This window comes from Hibiscus syriacus, unplaced genomic scaffold (genome assembly GCF_006381635.1).
Source record: "Hibiscus syriacus cultivar Baekdansim isolate YM2019G1 unplaced genomic scaffold, ASM638163v2 tig00111336_pilon, whole genome shotgun sequence".
NCBI lineage: Eukaryota > Viridiplantae > Streptophyta > Magnoliopsida > Malvales > Malvaceae > Hibiscus > Hibiscus syriacus.
The window spans coordinates 408,508-428,260 of record NW_024063063.1 but is presented as its reverse complement, the minus strand read 5'-3'; the positions used below and the strand labels follow the sequence as shown (position 1 = coordinate 428,260).

Genomic DNA, 19,753 nt, shown 5'->3' with positions numbered 1-19,753 from the left:
AAAATCAAAGTCAACGGGTTTGACCGGATATTTCGAGGCCTTCGGGTTCTAATTTCGAAAAACGAACAGCGGAATCGGATTTGGAACGTCGAAAAATGTCAGGATAGGTATACTCGGTCGAAGTCAAAGGTCGTTTAATGCCCGGTCAAAGCAGTCAAAGTTTTGGTCAACAGTGGTCAACGACGGTCAACGGGTCAACGGGTCGAGTCAACGGGTCGGGTCAACGGGTCGGGTCAACGGGTCGGGTAAACAGGTCGGGTCGGGTAAACGGGTCGGTCGGGTTGTGACCGGTCAAACCGGTCAACTATGCACCAAAACCGGTCAAACCGGTCAGTTTTTTCTTCCCCACGCGTAGTGGCGGCGCGTGAACAGTGCTAAAATCCCGGAAAAATTTCTAAAAATTATTTTGAGCGATTTCGAGATACTTACAAAGCTCGGTTCATAATTTTGAACGGCGGAGAGCTCGATTTCAACAAATCAGAAACTTTGATCGCTTCACCTCCTCACGCGCCGCCGTCGACGGAGACCAAGGATGACACCGACAAACTCGGAACGATGCAACGAACACGATGGTGCGGGAGGTGTCGTAAACAGATGACCCGATCGTCGTGAATCTATGAAAAGCCAACTAAAACCGAGTTATTACCGACGATACTTCCGACTGAAATTCACGACGAACGGCGATGATTCACGACGAAAGGTTTGAGGGGTTTTGTTCCTCGATTGACAACGAACACGATGGTGGTTTCGGCTCGTCGTTTGGAGGTCAGACGGCGAGTAGATCGGAGTTGGAAGTTGGGTTGTTGGAGAAGGGAAATCTGGAAAATATGAAACCTACGCACGGGGAGGAGCTTATAATTCATCATATATAAGAAATGGTTAAATCATGGGTTTAGCCACTGAATTTCCTGCACTTTATAAAACGGTCTGCCAACTTTAAAACTTTACAATTTAATCCCCAATGTTTCTTTCAAAATATCAATTAAATCCGCAACTTTATAATTTCTTAATTTTAGCCCCTAAATTGGGGTGTTACATATAATATATATAGTTTTAAAAAAAATATATTTGAAAGCATATATTATATAGTTTATAAAATAGTTTTTGAAAATATATAATATATAGTTTTTTAAAAAAATGTTTTTGAAAAAAACATATAGTTTTTGAAAAAAAACATATAGTTTTTGAAAACATATTTTTTGAAATATATTCATATTATTGGTATTTAATTTTCCATTTTTACTTTATTTTATTTATTTTTTATTTATTCTTTTTTAATTTTCGGTCTAATTAGGTCCAGGGTCAAACAAAATTAAGGTCAAGATCCAAATAGCATTCCCACCTGACCCAGCAGGCCGCTAAACCATGCCCAGAAAGGGACTCGAAACACATTAAGGTTGCAAACTTAGCAAAGGCGTCGCAACACGTGAGCCGTTCGATCTGGACACCTGATCCAACGGTCACAAAACATCAAGAGAATACCAGGCGACCGGTGACAGCAATGGTCACGCAGCATGCAAAATTTCGGTCAAAATTTTCAGCCACAAAGCAACCAAAGCCGAAGAATTCTGGCTAAATCGGGACTGACCCATCCCATTTAGCTAGTCAAGAAACAACCCTCAACCCCGAGTAAATGGAAAACTAGGGGTAAATAACCCCAAAGCTACTGGAAACAAACCTCAACGAGGGTGTTATAAATACCCCGATGAACGCCGAGAGAAACATGAACCAAGACCGAGAAAAAAACCCAAAAATACAAGCAACAACCACATAAAATAATAACAAAAAACAGTGATAAAAACCAAATCAAAAAACAAATACCAAAACAAGCCATATTAGGTTAAAACCAAAAGTCACCAAGACAAAAAATAACCAAAATAGTGTCGAATAAGGTGTTATTTACAAGCTCTAAATACAGTATAGTGTCGGTCACAGTTCGGGAAAGGATCGATACCAAAAAATGAATGGTTTTTGTCAGAAATAGGTAAAAATGAAACTTTAGATCTAGATCTATGGTGGTTGGGACCTTTTTGGGGTAATGGGGCTTCGGTTTCATAATCACGGGCTGGAGAGGAACATTTTGGTTAAGTTTGGGTTTTTGGCCATCGGGGGCGATGGCTAGAGAGGTGGTCTGGGAGGTGGTGTTTCGTTAGTAGGTGGTCCGTTTTCGACCGGCCAAGGGGAAGTCGAGAGAGTTTCATAGGAACTCGGGAGAGTGTTTTAGGGAATGGGTGAAAATATAAGGAATTTTTTTAGTTTTAGGGGTTATATATATGGAGGACTAAAATACAAATAGAATATTTTTAAATTATTTTTGCAGTCCCTATATGTTTGAAGTGTAATTCATTTTGGTCATCTGTTGTAATGTTGCCATTGAATTTGCAAATACCTGTTTTATATTATTATATTTTACAAATTAGCCCCATATAACTTCATATTATTTCTTGCAGCTTTCAAATAATATCAATTTGGTCCTTAATTTTAAATTATTTATGGTTCAACCCTTTTAATTTAAATTTTCTTTTTGATTTAATTTTTATTCAATTTAATTTAAATTTTTATTTGTTTTATTCTAACCCTAATGTTACCCTTTTTTTAGTTAACTATATTTTTTACACCTTTTATTAAAAGAGGCAATTTGCATCGATCAGAGGTAAGTGATTCGAATCGAATCTTTAAATTTCAATTTAACTTTTATTTTCGCAATTAAGATAACTGAAAAATTAAATTGGTACCGAAAAGGCAGTACAAGGGTGTTAATCCTTCCTTGACTGTAACCGACTCCCAAACCCGACATATTTCTAGTAAAACGCAGATCAGGTAAGACGATAAATCGAGGTGTTCGGTCAACCTAATTCTTTATTTAAAAATGATCAGTGGCGACTCTAGCACATTTATTTAAGTCGAAATCCAATTCTGGGCCCACCTGAAGAATGGTTACGACAGCTTGGTGACTCTGCTAGGGATAGGTAAGTGAGTCAGGCTAAAAGTAATTTTCAGTTGTCTTCTTAAGCAAAAATTACAAGTTTAAATTTTAATTTATTTATTCGATCCTTATTATTTATCTTTGATTATTTTTCAAATAAATAGTTGTACTGACATTTTTTTCAATGATTTTAGCTTTTTTAAAGTTCATCTCATGCTCTATACTCGATCACCAAACCCTTTTATAAGTGGAGGTGAAAGCGACACCTTCGTGGGAATTTATTCTCCGTATAGGCCTAGTAAGTAACCTTCGGGATTCATATACCTTATGTCTTCATGTGAATTTATTCTCCGTATAGACATAAAGGAATGTGTCCTCTCGAGTTTAACTCGGTCTACATAAGCTTGTATGGGCTTAGGACTGAGGGTTGGTAAGCCCAAGACGACATTAGCAAGGAGAACTCGGGTACCTTTTTTAGAACTTAAACTGAGAGATTACAAGGAATTAGAGCCCACCCCAAAACTTCATTTTAAAACCTAGGTTGTGTGAATTTCCTATTTTATTTTGTGTCCAAAGCATGCTAACTAGAAAAATATGTGATTAGGACTAGCTGAAAAATTAACATGTGGGATAGAAAGCATGTGGGGTAGATATAATGTAGGGTGGGATCACTTTTTATTTTTATTATTATTTTGATTATTATTTTTATCTTACTAACTGGTTTTCCTTTAATTTTTTATTTCTTTTATTTTTCATCATTTGCATAAATTAGAGAGGTGTTGATCCATAAAAAGTGTTCCTTGCACACAAATAATTTGCATTAATGGACAAAGGGTTGTAATACGAGGTGAAAACGTAGAGGTCCAACTATGGTTAGAAAAGACTCAGAAACAAAAGGGAGACAATCTGCAAGGAAACTATGTGCCAGATCTGGTGGTTATGCTTCTATCAGCCTTAAGCAGAATGATGTTCAAGAACTGAGGAGAATTTGAGACAACTTTTTTGTATGCAAAGGAATCAGAATTGATCAGGTCTACACCAAGCACATCAAAAGTCAACCTTTCAAGAATGGGTTGGCAAAAATTGCAAGGGTATATGAGAATTGGGTAACTGACCGAATTCAGCACAAAGGTAACAGAGAAGGAATTGCTTGGACCCATATCAAGCAACTAATGAAGAATCATCGCAATGAATGGAAGGCGATAGTCCTTTTCGCGCTGGGCCTTTATGGTTTGGTTATCTTACCAAAAACTTTGGGATACATTGAGGTGGTCGTGGTGGAGCTGTTCGAACAAATCCTGAAGCGAGCAAACCCGACACCAGCAATATTAGCTAAAACTTTTCATTCACTCAACCATTGCAGAAAGACTGGCAAAGGAAGATTTATAGGGTGCGTACAGCTTCTTCAGGTCTGGATCCATAGTCACTTCTAGAAGACTAAGGGATCTCTTACTACCGATTCAACACAACTTACTCTCCTTTGGGGGAATTCCTTACACTTAAATGGCAAGATGGCATCCCAAAAGAAAAATGAATAAAGGTATTCACACACCTTCACGATAAGGACATTGTTTGGAGAGCCCCTGGTTAACCTACAGTGACATCCTTTATCGGTGTAGAGAATCAAAAACCATAACGTTATTTGGATTATGGGGAGGAGTTGGATATTCATCACTTTTGGCAATATGGGGTACGTCAGTTTGTCCCAACTACACACGGAATATTTGGATCGGAATTTGCATACCATGAGGACAACTACAAGAAGAAGGTTAAAGATATAATTGAGTCATGGAAGAAGATGTTTTGTATGGATGTTGTAGCGGCTAAAGACATGTATACTCCAGATTATTGGAATGGTGGAAGTTAAGAAAGAATGAAACCATTCCAAGCCTGTTCCCTCTGAGCTAGAGATAGTAAAGAAAGAATTCAAAGTTGAAAACGAGGAACTGAAACGAAGGCTAATGAAACATGATTGCCAAGTGTCTTGGAAATATGATTGCCAAGTAAGCACTGTGAAAGAAGGTGCTAAGGAAGTGGGGCACGTAATTGGAAGGGGGAAATGGTATTCCCAGGAAATTCATTCATCCCAGAGAACACTTGAGTCATTTAAAGGAGATAAACCAGTGATAAATAAAATAATTAAAGAAAATGAAGCAGTGGAATTTCTGAAATTCTTGAAGCATAGAGAGTACAGTGTTGTGGAACAACTACACAATTTACCAGCACACATTTCGATGTTCACATTAATACTGAATTCGGAGGCACATAGGGATGCACTATTGAAGGTCTTGAATTAGACTTTCTTACCGCAAGACATATTAATCAACAAGTTGGATAGACTGGTCAACAACATTCAGTCTGACAATCTTATCTCATTTTTTGATGATGAGATCACATCCGGAGGAAGAGGTCGGACTAAAGCATTACACATTACAACTCACTGCAAGGTTTATGCCTTACCGAGTGTGTTAATCGATAACAGGCCTGCTCTGAATGTGATGCCACTAGTCACTCTAAATAGACTACCAATGGATACTTCCCACATGAGCGCATGCCAGAGTGGTCCGAGCATTTGACAGGACCAAGAGGGAGGTAATCAGAAAGATTGAGGTACCCCTAATCATTGGACCCGCCACTTATAACATAGAGTTATTGGTGATGGATGTTATGCCTTTGTACAACTGCCTTTTAGGAAGGCCTTGGATCCATCAAGCTGGAGTAGTGCCATCAACACTGCACCAGAAGGTCAAGTTTGTCATTGACGGGGCTCTTGTAATCATTAATAGCAAAAAAGATATAGTGGCAAGTGTGACCACTGATGCCCTTTACATAAAAGTTAATAAGGAGGTTGTAGAGTGTTCATTTCGCTCTCTAGAGTTTGCGAATGCAACATTTTTGGCTGAAGGAGGTAAGATTTCTAAATCAAGGCTCTTCAAATTCACCAAGATGGAAATCAAGCAGACTTTGGGAAGAGGTGTCAAGATAGGAAGGGGATTTGGAAGTCTTTTGTAAGGAATGATTGACCCTATTTTTCCTATCACAAAGTTAAATCAATTAGGGCACGGTTTCCAGCCCAATCACCAATAGAAGATGAAGAAAATTTAGAAGTACCAAGAAAGAAGATTGGCAAGATTGACCGGGAATGAATTTCAGTGGGAACCAATGATATTCCCTCCTTTTTATGACACATTTAGATCTGGTGGCTATGTGTTTGAGACTACCTTACCAGATTTGGAGGTTGTTTTGAACTACTTGAGTATCAATGCCATAATCACAGAGAATGCTAAAGATGTAGATAGCTCTGGTATTTGCCCGTTGCCACCCGGGTTTGTGCTTAACAACTGGACGATTGAAGAGTTACCTGTGGTTTTCAAATTTCTTTCAGTGTAATACTCAAACTCTCCCTATTTTCCTATACCCGGGGTAATTGGTGATTTTTATTAAGGGTTAATAAATGGTTTCTATTAATATTCAATAAAAGATGCAGTTTCTTTCCCGACAAACATTTATTCCTTTTTCATTTCATTTTCTTTTAATATTTCTTAATTCTGTGTGGGATATTTTCCTCTCGCGTATACACATTTCTTTTCTCCTTCCCCTTTCAGTTCTCAAGATATTAATGATGCATGTAATAATGATTCTGACCCGGAGGTGGATTTTGAGTAGCTCAGTTATCTAGGGGAAATTAATAAATGTGACAATGAAGAAGAATGAAACTTACCTTCTGAATTATTAAGGATGGTAGAAAGAGAAGACAAATAAAAATTGCCACATAAAAAGAAAATTGAAGTTTTGAATTTGGGCACATAAGAGGAAATGAAGGAGGTTAAAATTGGCACAACTCTTTCGGCTGAAGCAAGACAAAACTTGATTGACTTACTTCAAGAATACAAAGATGTGTTTTCCTGGTCGTATCAAGACATCCCTGGGCTAGATACGGATATGATAGTCCACAAACTACCTATCAAACCAGAATGCAAACTCGTAGAAGAAAAGCTAAGGAGAGTGAGATCTGAAATGCTCCTTAAAATAAAAGAAGAAGTCAAGAAGCAATTCGATGCTGACTCTCTTCAGGTGGCCAAGTATCTGTATTGGGTGGCTAACATAGTGTCAATTCCAAAGAATGATGGAAAAGTTCGTATGTGTGTCGACTACCGAGACTTTAACAAAGAGAGTCCTAAAGATAACTTTCCCTTTCCGCACATAGACACTTTGGTGGATAATACAGCAGGAAATGCTTTCTTCTCACTCATGAACGAATTCTCATGATATAACAAGATTAAAATACATCCCGATAACATGAAAAAGACCACATTCATCACAATGTGGGGAATATTCTACTACAAGGTGATGCCCTTCGGATTAAAGAATGTTGGGGCAATATACCAAAGAGCTATGGTGACCTTGTTTCATGACATGATGCACAAGGAAATTGAAGTTTATGTTGAAGACATGATTGTCAAGACATGAACCGAAAATAAACATGTCGAGAATTTGAGAAACCTCTTCCAAAGATTAATAAAGTTCAAGTTGAGACTGAGTCCCAACAAGTGTACCTACGGAGTAACGTCTGGAAAGTTGTTAGGCTTCGTGGTTAGCGAGAAAGGCATCAAAGTTGATCCAGATAAAGTCAAGGTCATCCAGAATTTACCACCCCTATGAACACAAAAATAAGTTTGAGGTTTCCTATGTAGATTGAATTATATCGCGCGATTCATATCTCAGTTGACCGACAAGTGTAACCCAATTTTCCGCCTTCTTCGAAAAAATAACTCTGGAATATATAATGAGGACTGTCAGACTGTATTTGAGAGAATAAAAGAGTATTTATCTTGCACTCCATTCTTAATGTCTCATATCTTGTGCAAACCTTAATTTATGTATTTGTCCAACTTTGAGAATTCAATGGGATGTGTCTTGGGCCAACATGATGAGTCCGGAAGAAATGAGAGTCATTTACTACCAAAACAAGAAGTTCACTGATTGCGAAGTTAGATACTCACCCATTGAAAAAGTTTGTTGCGCTTTAGTCTGGGCTACACGTAGACTCAAACAGTACATGTTGTACCACACCACTTGGTTGATTTCCAAGTTGGATCCACTAAAGTACATGATGAGTGTGCATGCTCTCTATAGAAGGTTAGCCAGATGAGAGATGTTATTATCTAAATTTGACATCGAATACGTGAGCCAAAAAACTATAAATGGAAGTCCCATATCGAATACGAGCCACTGGACTTTGACTTCCCATATGAAGACTTGATGGACATATCTCTAGAAGAAGCAAGTACTTCTACATGTGATTCCTGGAGAATGTATTTTGATGGTATATCAAATGCATTGGGACACGAAATTTGGGCTATATTGGTCTCACTTGAAGGAAATCCTTACCCGTTCACTAGCAGATTGAACTTTGATTACACTAACAACATGGAAGAGTATGAAGCTTGTGTTTTAGAGATTCGAGCTGATATTGGACAGAATATAAAGACCTTACAAATATATAGAGATTCGGCCTTAGTGATCTATCAGCTCCGAGGAGAATGGGAGACGAAAGATGTAAAACTGGTGGAATACTGAAAGCTCATATTGGATCTACTCGAAGAGTTTGATGAAGTCACTTTCCATTACGTGCCTAGAGAAAATAATCAAATGGTCGATGTTTAGCTACCTTTGTAGCAGTATTCAAGGCTAGCGGGGAGTCTGACATGATGCCAATTGACATGTAGTAGTATGAGTACCTTCCTCATTATTACCAAATTGAAAAGATAAAAGACACTAAGCCCTAGTACCACGACATTTTGCAATACATTAAAAACCAAAGTTATCCAAAGGAAGCCACTAAAACTGATAAAAGAACCATCAGAAAGATGACAGTCGAATATGTTCTTGATGGGGAAGTCTTATACAAGAAAAGTCATGATCAAGTCTTTTAAGATGTGTAGATGCGGAAGAGGCAAAGATGATATTGGAAGAGGTACATGACGGAGTTTGTGGAATGCATGCAAATGGACATATGATGTCAAGGCAAATTATGAGATATATATATTTTTGGTCCACATTGGAGGGAGACTGCATCAACTATGCTAGAAGATTCATAAATGCCAAATCTGTGGGGATAAAATAAATGTTCCGCCTCACCCTCTTCACGTGATGAAGACACCATGGCCTCTTTCTATATGGAGCATGGGTGTTATTGGAAAAATCCACCCAAAATCTTCGAATGGTCATCGATTCAATATGGTACAAATTGACTAGTTTACCAAATGGATGGAAGCTGCGTCATATGTCAGTTTCACTCAGTCTACTATTTGTAAGTTCTTGAAAAAATAGATCATATGTCGGTATGGTTTACCCGAAAGAATCATTATCGATAATGCAACAAACCTAAACAACAAGATGATGGATACTGCTTGCGAACAATTTAACATAAAGCATCACAACTCTACTGTTTATAGACCAAAGATGAATGGAGCGGTAAAAACAGCAAACAAAAATATCAAGAAAATAGTGGAGAAAACGACTGAGACATACAAGGATTGACACGAGAAATTATCTTTTGCTCTATTTGCTTACCGAACTTCAGTATGAACTTTGATTGGGGTAACCCCATCTTCATTAACATATGGGATGGAGGCAGTATTGCCTATTGAGGTGGAGATTCTTTCACTTCGGGTTTTGTCAGAAGTTAAACTGGATGAATAGATGGGTGCAATCCCGATATGATCAATTGAACTTAATAGAAGAAAAGAGGTTAAGGCCATTTACCATGGTCAACTTTACCAAAAGTGAATAATCGGAGCACACAACAAGAAGGTGCACCCAAGAGTGTTCCAGGAAGGAGATCTTGTACTGAAAAAGGTATGGCCAATCCAAAAGGACTACAGAGGGAAATGGATGCCAAATTGGGAAGGACCTTATGTCGTAAAGAAGTCTTTCTCCGGAGGAGCACAATTCTTGATCGAAATGGACGGGCCAGAACTACCTAATCCCATTATATTCTGATGCAGTCAAGAAATATTTCGCTTAGGGTGAAAACCCAAAAGGGTGCCCTAAGTTGAAAAAAAGAAAAAACTTTTAGAGTGAAATCCCGAAAGGGCGCTCTAAATGGAAAAATAAAAAACAAAAAATAAGGTGGGTCCAAGATGAAACCTGCAAAGGGAGTCTTGAAACCGAGGATGTATCCAAGTTGAAAACCTGAAAGGACGGTTTGGATAATGATCTAAGATTCGCGCAAGGGAAAGGTCCCGGATCAAAGTAGTAAAGTCGCACGGCATCCGAGTCTTTTGTATACTTAACAATTCGAAGGAACTTTGCACTCTCCTAAATGTTATCACGGTTTCGAAGTCCCCTTGACAAAAGTTGTACTCAAAAGTTATCTAACGGTGTATCAGTTCAAAGGTGTATGTGTTGTCGTGATCTAGGGAATGTACTTGTATTTCTTTTAGGTCTTGACTGTCTAGAATGTTTTTCAATTATTCTTTGTTCTTTTTTAAAATATAGTCATTTCTCTGAAAAATTGATTTCCTTCAAGCATTTTAGATTGAATTTAAATAAGAATATTTTATTCACTTTTGGAAAATATCAGTGTGTATACTGCACAAAGATTTCTTGAGACACACAGGTGTTTGGAAACTGACAAAGGTTCTTGCACCATACTCGAGATAATAGATTCTAGAGACAACATTGATTAAATCGAGACTAGAAGTAAAGTTTTTTTTTAAAACTCCCAAAGAGTGTGTCAGATCAAAACCCATTGAAGATCGGAGGATCCAAAATCAAGAATCAGACATTCAAGATTGGTTAAAATCAAGAGTCACCAAGACTGATAGCAAGAGATTGAGATTTCTCTATAAATCCTAAAATAACATATTTCACATATGCATTTTAGGCATACATAAGAGCATTACATCCATAGCATCGCATACATGCATAATTTTGCAGATTGTTGTTTGAGTCAATTTAAACTTCACAGCGAAAGATATTGAACTCATACAACTTACACAAGTTGGATTTCAACTTCACAACGAAGGATATCTGACTCAAAACAAATTTGAACTCAACTTCATGACGAAGAAGTCACCCACGATTTCAACTTCATGACGAAGGATATCCCGCCCGAGATATCAACTTAACTTCATGACGAAGGGGCCACCCACGATTTCAATTTCATGACGAAGGATATCACGCCCAAGAGATCGACACAACTTTAGATGAAGAAGTTACCCACGATTTCAACTTCACGACGAAGGATATTGTGCTCAATAGATCGACTTAAATTCACAACAAATGAGTCATCTGCAATAACAAGGAACTACCTCCCAACCTAATTTACAACATAGCTCAAGGCAAGAAGGGTTATCTATCAACGAAAACTTTCGAGTTCAATTCCATTCAGCTCAAGGGCATATCAACCGCATGGTAGCAGCAAGGAACTACTTTTTAGTCGAGTTTTCACACCGAGGTATTTAAACCAAGAAGAAGACCAATGTTGACTACGATTCGAAAATAAGAATCCACTTTTCATTTTAAGTTTTGAGCCACGATTTCAACTCCAAAACGAAGGATATCATGTTCAAAGACATCTCAAGATCGATTCAACTTCACGACGAAGGAGTCACCAGCAGTATGGCTCAACAACAGGGGTCGTTCTCTATTTTTCAAATCTCAACTCCACAACAGAGGGTAGTTGATAAAAGATTTGACAGTAACATTAAGTTGGATTTCAAACTCAGAAGTCGACAACCCTCACAGGAACATCCTTGTTTCCAAGTCCATATGCACCAAACGAAAATTTGTATTTTTTTATTTTTGCCCTATTTTCGTTGCACGATAATGGACAAAGAAGGGCAGTTGTTGTCACTCATTTTCATTCGGGGTTTTGTTTAGTATATATATAATGATAATATAATATAGTTTTGAAAATATTTTTTGAAAATATATATAATATATAGTTTTGAAAACATTTTTTTGAAAATGTATATAATATATAGTTTTGAAAACATGTATAATATATAGTTTTGAAAACATTGTTGAAAACATATAAAATATTTTTTAAAATATTTTAGAAAACACATATATAATATAGTTTTTGAAAATATATTTTTCAAAACATATAATATATATAGTTTTTGAAAATATATATTTTTTAAACATATAATATATATAGTTTTCTAAAATAAATATCTTTGAAAGCATATATTATATAGTTTATAAAATGGTTTTTGAAAATAAATAATATAGAGATTTTAAAAAAATTGTTTCTGAAAAAACATATAGTTTTTTTGAAAACATATTTTTTTAAATATATTCATATTATCGGTATTTATTTTTTTTTTACTTATTTTTTATTTTTTTTATTCTTCAGTCTAATTAGGTTCAGTGTCCAACAAAATTAAGGTCAAGATCCAAATAGCATATCCGTCTGACCCAGCAAGCCGCTAAACCAGGCCCAAAAAGAGACCCGAAACACATTAGCATTGCAAACTTAGCAAATGTGCTGAAACACGTGAGGCGTTGGATCTGTCCACTTGATCTAATGGTCACAAAAGATCAAATGAATACCAGGCGACCGGTGACAGCAAGGGTCACGCACCAGGCTAAATTTACGACCGAAATTTTCGACCACAAAGCAACCAAGGCCGAAGAATCCCAGCTAAATCGGGATTGACCAATCCCGTTTAGTCGGTCAAGAAACAACCCTCAACCTTGAGTAAATCAGGAAATGAGGGTAAACAACCATGAAGCTACCGAAAATAAACCTCAACGAGGGGGTTATAAATACCCCGATGAACGCCGAGAGAAATAGGAACCAAGATCGAGAAAAAACCCAGTAATACAAGTAACAACCACACAAAAGAATAACAAAAAATAGTGATACACAACTAAATCAAAAAACCAAAACCAACATAAGCCATTTCGGTTAAAACCGAAAGTCACCAAGCCAAAAAAACAAAAACAACACCAAATAAGGTGTTATTTACAAGCTCTAAATACAACACAGCGTCGATCATGGTTCGGGAAAAGAGCGACGCCGGAAACAAAAGCTTTTCATCGGAAATAGGTAAAAATGAAACTTTAAATCTATATCTAAGTCGGTTGGGACCTTTTTGGGGTAATCGGGCTTCGGTTTCATACTCACGGGGGTGGAGATGAACATTTTGGTTAAGTTTGAGTTTTTTGGCCATGGGGGGCAGTGGCCGGAGAGGTGGTCTAGGCGTCGATGTTTTATCGGGAGGTGGCCGGTTTTCGACCGATCAAGGGGAAGTCGAGAGAATTTCATAGGAAGTCGAGAGAGAGTCATAGGGAGTGGGTGAAAATGTGTGGAATTCTTGGGTTTTAGGGGTTATATATACGGAGGACTAAAGTTCAAATAGCAGTTTTTAAATTATTTCCACATTCCCTGTAAGTTTGAAGTGTACATTTTGGTCACATGTTGTAACTTTGCCCTTGAATTTCAAATTGTTTCAATTTAATCCATGTTATATATTCTTATACTTTACAAATTAGCCCCTCCTAACTTTATATTATTTCTTGCATCTTTCAAATAATATCAATTTTATCCTTAATTTTAAATTCTTTGCAGTTCAACCCTTTTAATTTAAATTTTCTTTTTTATTTAATTTTTATTCAATTTAATTTAATTTATATTTGTTTTATTCTAATCCTAATGTTACCTTTTTTTAGTTAACTTTATTTTTGACACCTTTTATTAAAAGAGGCAATTTGCATCTATCAGAGGCAAGTGATTCGAATCAAATCTTTAAATTTCAATTGAACTTTTAATTTTCACAATTAAGACAACCGAAAAATTAAATTGGTACCGAAATGGCAGTACAATGGTGTTAATCCTTCTTTGACTGTAACCGACTCCCAAACCCAACATATTTCTGGTAAAACGCAGATCAGATAAGAGGATAAATCGAGGCGTCCGATCAACCTAATTTTTTATTTCAAAAAAAAAATGATCGGTAGCGACTCTAGCACATTTATTTAAGTCGAAATCTAATTCCGGACCCACCCAAAGAACGATTACGACACACCTTCATTTACCTATTCATCCTCCCGAATCATCAAAAAATTGATCTCTAAATTTATTGCTTTGAAATTCTTTGTTTTGAGAAGTAAAATATTTAAAATTAATTCAAATCCAATATATGAATAATTAAATTTGTATTTTTATTTCAATTGAGTTTAAGCTAAATCATGCGGCCTTTTCAATTGAGTCTAAGCTAAATCATGCGGCCTTTATCCAAATTAAACTGCTATATGAATGATCGAAATCAGTTAAATAAGAGTCATTGAAAGTCGTGAGGGGTTGTTAAGTGTATTTTAAAATGCAGACTTAATTCCAAAAAAAAAAAAACTCAAATTAGGTCTATTTTTCATTTTAGGTGTATATATATATACATATATATTTTTAAAATTAAATGTCTAATCTTTTTAAAGTTATTATTTTAAGTGTATCTCATCATTCGGGATCATTAAAAAAATTTATCAACCACTAAAATATATGATATGTGTCACGTTTATAATTTTTTAAAAATTTTATTTAAATAAAAAATTAAAATTATTATTTGAAAAAAAATCTAAAGTTTTCTAAAATTCATAAAAAAAACGCAAAGCCCTAGAATTTCTAATTTCAAACCTCCATTATCGTCGTCGAGTATGTCCTATCATCGTCATCTTCGTCGAGCTATCACTTACTTGTCTTGAACCAACAAATGATCGGAAACCACCATTATCATAATCTCAAATCCCTAAATCTTTAAATTCTCAAAACTGAAATCCTAACCTTAATCCTTAAATCTCTAATTCAAACACAAACATTTGCTTGATGTTTGACGTCATTATTTTTCTCGTCAATAATGAGATAATAATCTTTATATTTTTAAAATGAACTTTCTTTTATATATAGGAGGAATTTCTAAACGGTCCAATCAAAACAAAATAATGGCCCAAATATATAAGCTCCATCAAAACCTAAACAAATTGCTAAAAAGAATGGCCCAAAAGTTAATTCGTAAGAGTCATCTTTTCATTTTAGCCTTCCATTTGAGACGGTGACTTCGCAGTTTCAGTTTTTTCTTCCCATAGACTCTTTTCATCGAACCTGTCCTGTCCTGTCCTGTCCCTACTAGACCTTGAAGAAAAATGTCAACGTTCGCTGACTCTTTCACTCAACTCGGCGACGACTCCATGGACTCTTTCGACTCAGTCCCACATCAAGAAGAAGACACCAACGGCTACGATGGGTACGACCCTTCTCAGCAATTCGACTCTTTCGCCGACCAGTCCGATCATCCCAAGGGCTCGACTCATGACATGTTTGCACCGGATCCGTACACAAACGGGGTAGAGTTTGGCCAAGATTTTGACGGATTGAACGGCCCGATTTTGCCTCCGCCGGAGATGGAGCCCGAGGAAGGGGTTGCTCTCAGGGAATGGAGAAGGTTAAGATCCTTTAGGAATTTCTTTTGAATAATTTCGTTTTTTTATTAAAAATTAGGTTTGCGGAAATTAAAAAAAAAAGTAGAAAATGAAGTTCTGAAATTTGCACTTGGGTTTTGTAGAAATGTGAAGAAGAATTTGATTTATTGATCTTTTTATTTTTGGAAAACTTAAATTAGCTTCGGTATGTCATATTGGGGGTTTAACTGGATTCTGTGATTTTTTGTTGGAGAATTTTAAGGATATTTGGTTAAGTCATGTTAGGGTTTAATTGGGGAAATTTTAAGAATTTGGTGAAAATATCCAGAATGTAATGTTTTAGGATAATTCTCTTTGAATTTATTATTTTTTTAGAGATTGGATTAAGCAAATATCTGGGAATATCTTTTTTTTTCTTTTTTAAATTTATTTCATAATTTGTATCCTATGATTTCGAGTAAATTTTTAGGGCCTTAGCTAAGTTGGTTCATGTACCCACCCTAAGAAAAATTACACAACCGTTTCGGAGTCATAATATGAGCATTTGCAATCTATGCTACATGGACATGGATGTAAGAGGTGGGTACATACACATATTTATCCGACGTATATCTTCGATCTTTTTTCCGATATATTGGGAGATCGAAGGAGGGTCTATCACTCTATCTCTATACGTAAGTCCCGATATTCATGGACATGGGTTTCAAACACGGGTAGCAACATAGAGCAACCCTTTCCCCTATCCTAAGCTACAGTCTCAATTGTATCAAAAAGATGAAAAATGTGAAAGGTGTTGCCAATTTTATAGGTTTATATGTTGCTAAACTCGGAAACTATCACTGTTGTAATTGCGTAGGGAGAATGCAATTCGGTTGGAGGAGAAGGAGAAGAAGGAGAAGGAATTATTGAGCCAAATAATTGATGAAGCTGATCAATTCAAAGTCGAGTTTTATAAGAAAAGAGAGTTGACCTGTCAAAACAACAAGGCCAGTAACAGAGAGAGAGAAAAGGTACCTTTTTTCGTTGAAGCTATATGATAATGCTTTTACTTCATTAAAATAGCTTGCTACTATATGAAACAAAACATAAATTGAAAAAGAACATTGTTTTGCTTTTTTCGATTTCTAATCATGCTTGAACTGTTGTGTGCTAAACATGTTATGCTTTCTTCCGTCAGTATTGAACTGTTAATATCGATATTATCATGATTTTCGTTGTCTATGATCAAATTTTGGCGGTAATATGCATTGGACTGGAAACATATTCTTAGCTTTTGAGCCATATGAAACTCAATTGTCCTAATGGAAAGAGGGTTGGTCTCACTTTACCTGTAGATGTGAAATAATTTAAACTACTTGTTATTGGTTTTATCATGATATTATCATGATTTTCAATGTCTATGATCAAATTTTGGCCGTAATATGCATTGGATGGGAAACATATTCTTAGCTAATGAGCCATATGAAACTCAAATCTCCTACTGGAAAAAGAAGGTTGGTCTCGCTTTACTTGTGGCTTTATCTGGGATGTCACTCGTAGATGTGAAATAATTTAAACTACTTGTTATTGGGTCATTACATATATACATCATAACCTTAATCCCGAAGTTTATCTAAACAAGTTACGTGGTTTGTGGGGTTAAGAGAAAACATTCTCATAATTTGCTTGGTTTTCATTCACAGACATCTTAGATATGGAACAATGTGCCAATGCCATGTGTAAATACATTTATATTGTATTCTGTGTATTAGATATTTGTAGCCAACCATGAGAAATTCCATGCCGAAACTGATAAGCATTACTGGAAAGCAATCGCAGAACTCATTCCTAATGAAGTGCCAACCATAGAGAAGAGAGGGAAAAAGGATAAGGTGAAGAAGCCTTCCATTGTTGTCGTCCAGGGTCCTAAGCCGGGTAAACCAACTGACCGTTCGAGGATGAGACAGATACTCGTGAAACTAAAGCACGACACGCCTCCCCACCTGAAGCATACTCCACCACCACCACCACCACCACCTGTGGCTGCCCCTGCAAAAGATCAAGATGCAAAATCTAGTAATACTTCTGTCCCGGCCGCTACTCCGGTCACAAGCTCCGCCGATGCCATAGTTGCTGCTTAAATAGCTATATTTTAGCATTTATCAGCTTTTGTATTAAAAACTGTCTACAAGACTATATCTTGCTAGTGGACTGATATTTAGCTGGCTAGCACCATCAGCATCAGGGTATATATAATGGGTTTTAAGAGGTTATAAATTAGAGTGTCTATGCATGCAACTGTCATTCAGATGGAATATAGTAATAATATAAACTATTATTTATTCAGACCCGAATGCGAATCTCATAGAGGTATTTTTTTCATATGAAAACAAATTTCGATAAGTGATACTTGAAAAATGAATTATATATATAATCAAAAAATGTTCTCAGATTTTTTTTGGATGTTTAGATGTGGTATAAAATGTTTTTCGTGATTTAATATTTTTTTCTGAAAAATTCAGTATTTTTCCAGTAGTATTTTTTGATTTTTTATCTTTTATATTTTTATTGAAATACATTTTTTTGTTAAAAATTATGTTCACAAGGTTTTAAATTATTACAGTTTTATTTTTTTAAGTACATTGTGAACATTAATTTTTTTTCGGTTTGGGCCTGTCTATCAGTTTTCGAAAACAAACTAATCCCTCTAATACAAATTAAATCCAAACTTAAAATAAACTAATTCAAATATGCTTTAAGCCCGGTAAGTCTAACCTGCTGTTCGGATTTAGTCTAAATTTCGCCCAGACTCCTTTCTCTATTAAAGGTGAGTGAAATTCGACTGAGAATTTGATTTTTTTTTACTTGACTCGACTTAATTTGATTTCGAGTTGTAGTTTCATAAACTCGACTCCACTCGAAAATTTTTCAAGTTTAATGGAGTTGTAAAATACAACTTGACTAGTAATTCGAATAACTCAAATCTTTTATTCATTAATGTATTGATTTTCAAGTTTGAGTCGAGTTCCTCGACTCTGTATGATATATGTATATCACATATGAAAAAGAAATATGAAGAAATATATATGTATTATATATGGTTATAAAAACCTATTTAATCTGGAGTCAATTGATATTAGAATATTATAAATATTTACGATTAAATTTAAACAAAAATTTGAAAATTCGACTCGAGTCGACTCAAATTTTATAAGCTCGACTAAACTTGAAAAAATTTCAATTCAACTTTGAGTTATAAAATAAGACTCGTCAACTCGAATAACTCAAAAAAAATTTACTTGATTTGATCGAACCCTCACCCCTACTTACCCTATATAGGTTCTCCCTTAGAGAAATTACATCAAACCTTAATTAACCTCTCTTATCCCTACAATCCAACTGATTGAGTACACCCTTAATCCTAAACAACTCGCACCTTTTAAATTCCATTATATCCAACCACCACGACTAGGGGTAAGCATTTGATCGAGCGAGTCGAGTTAATATTTTTGAGTTGTTCGAATTGTATTTTATAACTCAAATTTGATTTCAAATTTTTTGAGTCAAGTCGAGTTGTTCTAGTTTTTATAAAAATTTAATTATAATTATTTATAGTATTATTGTTGAAAATATTTTGATATTTCGATATAACAAATAAAGTGTTAATTAATTTTAAGATTTTATATTTGATTTAAAATATTATATTCGATTCAATCATTCGAATATTTCAAATATTACTCCAAAGTTTTCAAATATCAATTTTACTCCTTACTAAATGAAAATTTGAGATTTATACTTAAATTATTTTTGGAACAATTTTTACAAAATATTTTATTTATATTGCACAAGGTTTTAAATTATTACTGTTTTATTTTTATATCAATCTTTTATATTTTTATTGAAATATTTTTTTTGTTAAAAATTATGTTGCACAAGGTTTTAAATTATTACTGTTTTATTTTTTTAAGTACATTGTGAACATTAATTTTTTTTCGGTTTGGGCCTGTCTATCAGTTTTCGAAAACAAATTAATCCCTCTAATCCAAATTAAATCCGAACTTAAAATAAACTAATTCAAATATGCTTTAAGCCCGGTAAGTCTAACCTGCTATTCGGATTTAGTCTAAATCTCTATATTAAAGGTGAGTGAAACTCGACTTGAAAAATTGATTTTTTTACTTGACTCAACTTAAATTAATTTCGAGTTGTAATTTCATAAACTCGACTCCACTCGAAAAATTTTCAAGTTTAATGGAATTGTAAAATACAACTTGAATCGGACTGACCTGTGAACTATCGGATATGGGATAGATCACCCCAGCATCAATCCATTTTATGATTTCCTTCATCACCATTTTTTCATTATCGGGTTAAGTATTCTTTGTGGTTTCACTGAGTTGCTATGGTAATCATCTAGCT

At 35.3% G+C, this 19,753-nt stretch overlaps 1 protein-coding gene across 1 annotated transcript; it reads left to right on the top strand.

Moving 5' to 3' along the window:
* Positions 1 to 15,030: 15,030 nt before the first annotated feature.
* Positions 15,031 to 17,517, top strand: LOC120158946 (clathrin light chain 2-like). Its single transcript, XM_039169658.1, has 3 exons — positions 15,031 to 15,378; positions 16,212 to 16,365; positions 17,107 to 17,517. The coding sequence occupies exons 1-3, from the start codon at positions 15,080 to 15,082 to the stop codon at positions 17,473 to 17,475; spliced, it is 822 nt and encodes a 273-aa protein (XP_039025589.1). The 5' UTR covers positions 15,031 to 15,079; the 3' UTR covers positions 17,476 to 17,517.
* Positions 17,518 to 19,753: the final 2,236 nt, after the last annotated feature.

What these genes read in the sequence shown, in the direction of transcription:
- LOC120158946 (XM_039169658.1), top strand. Translation starts at nt 15,080, where the DNA reads ATGTCAACGTTCGCTGACTCTTTCACTCAACTCGGCGACGACTCCATG. An exon ending in GCTCTCAGGGAATGGAGAAG is followed by an intron (nt 15,379 to 16,211) that starts GTTAAGATCCTT and finishes GTAATTGCGTAG; the next exon opens with GGAGAATGCAATTCGGTTGG. An exon ending in GTAACAGAGAGAGAGAAAAG is followed by an intron (nt 16,366 to 17,106) that starts GTACCTTTTTTC and finishes TCTGTGTATTAG; the next exon opens with ATATTTGTAGCCAACCATGA.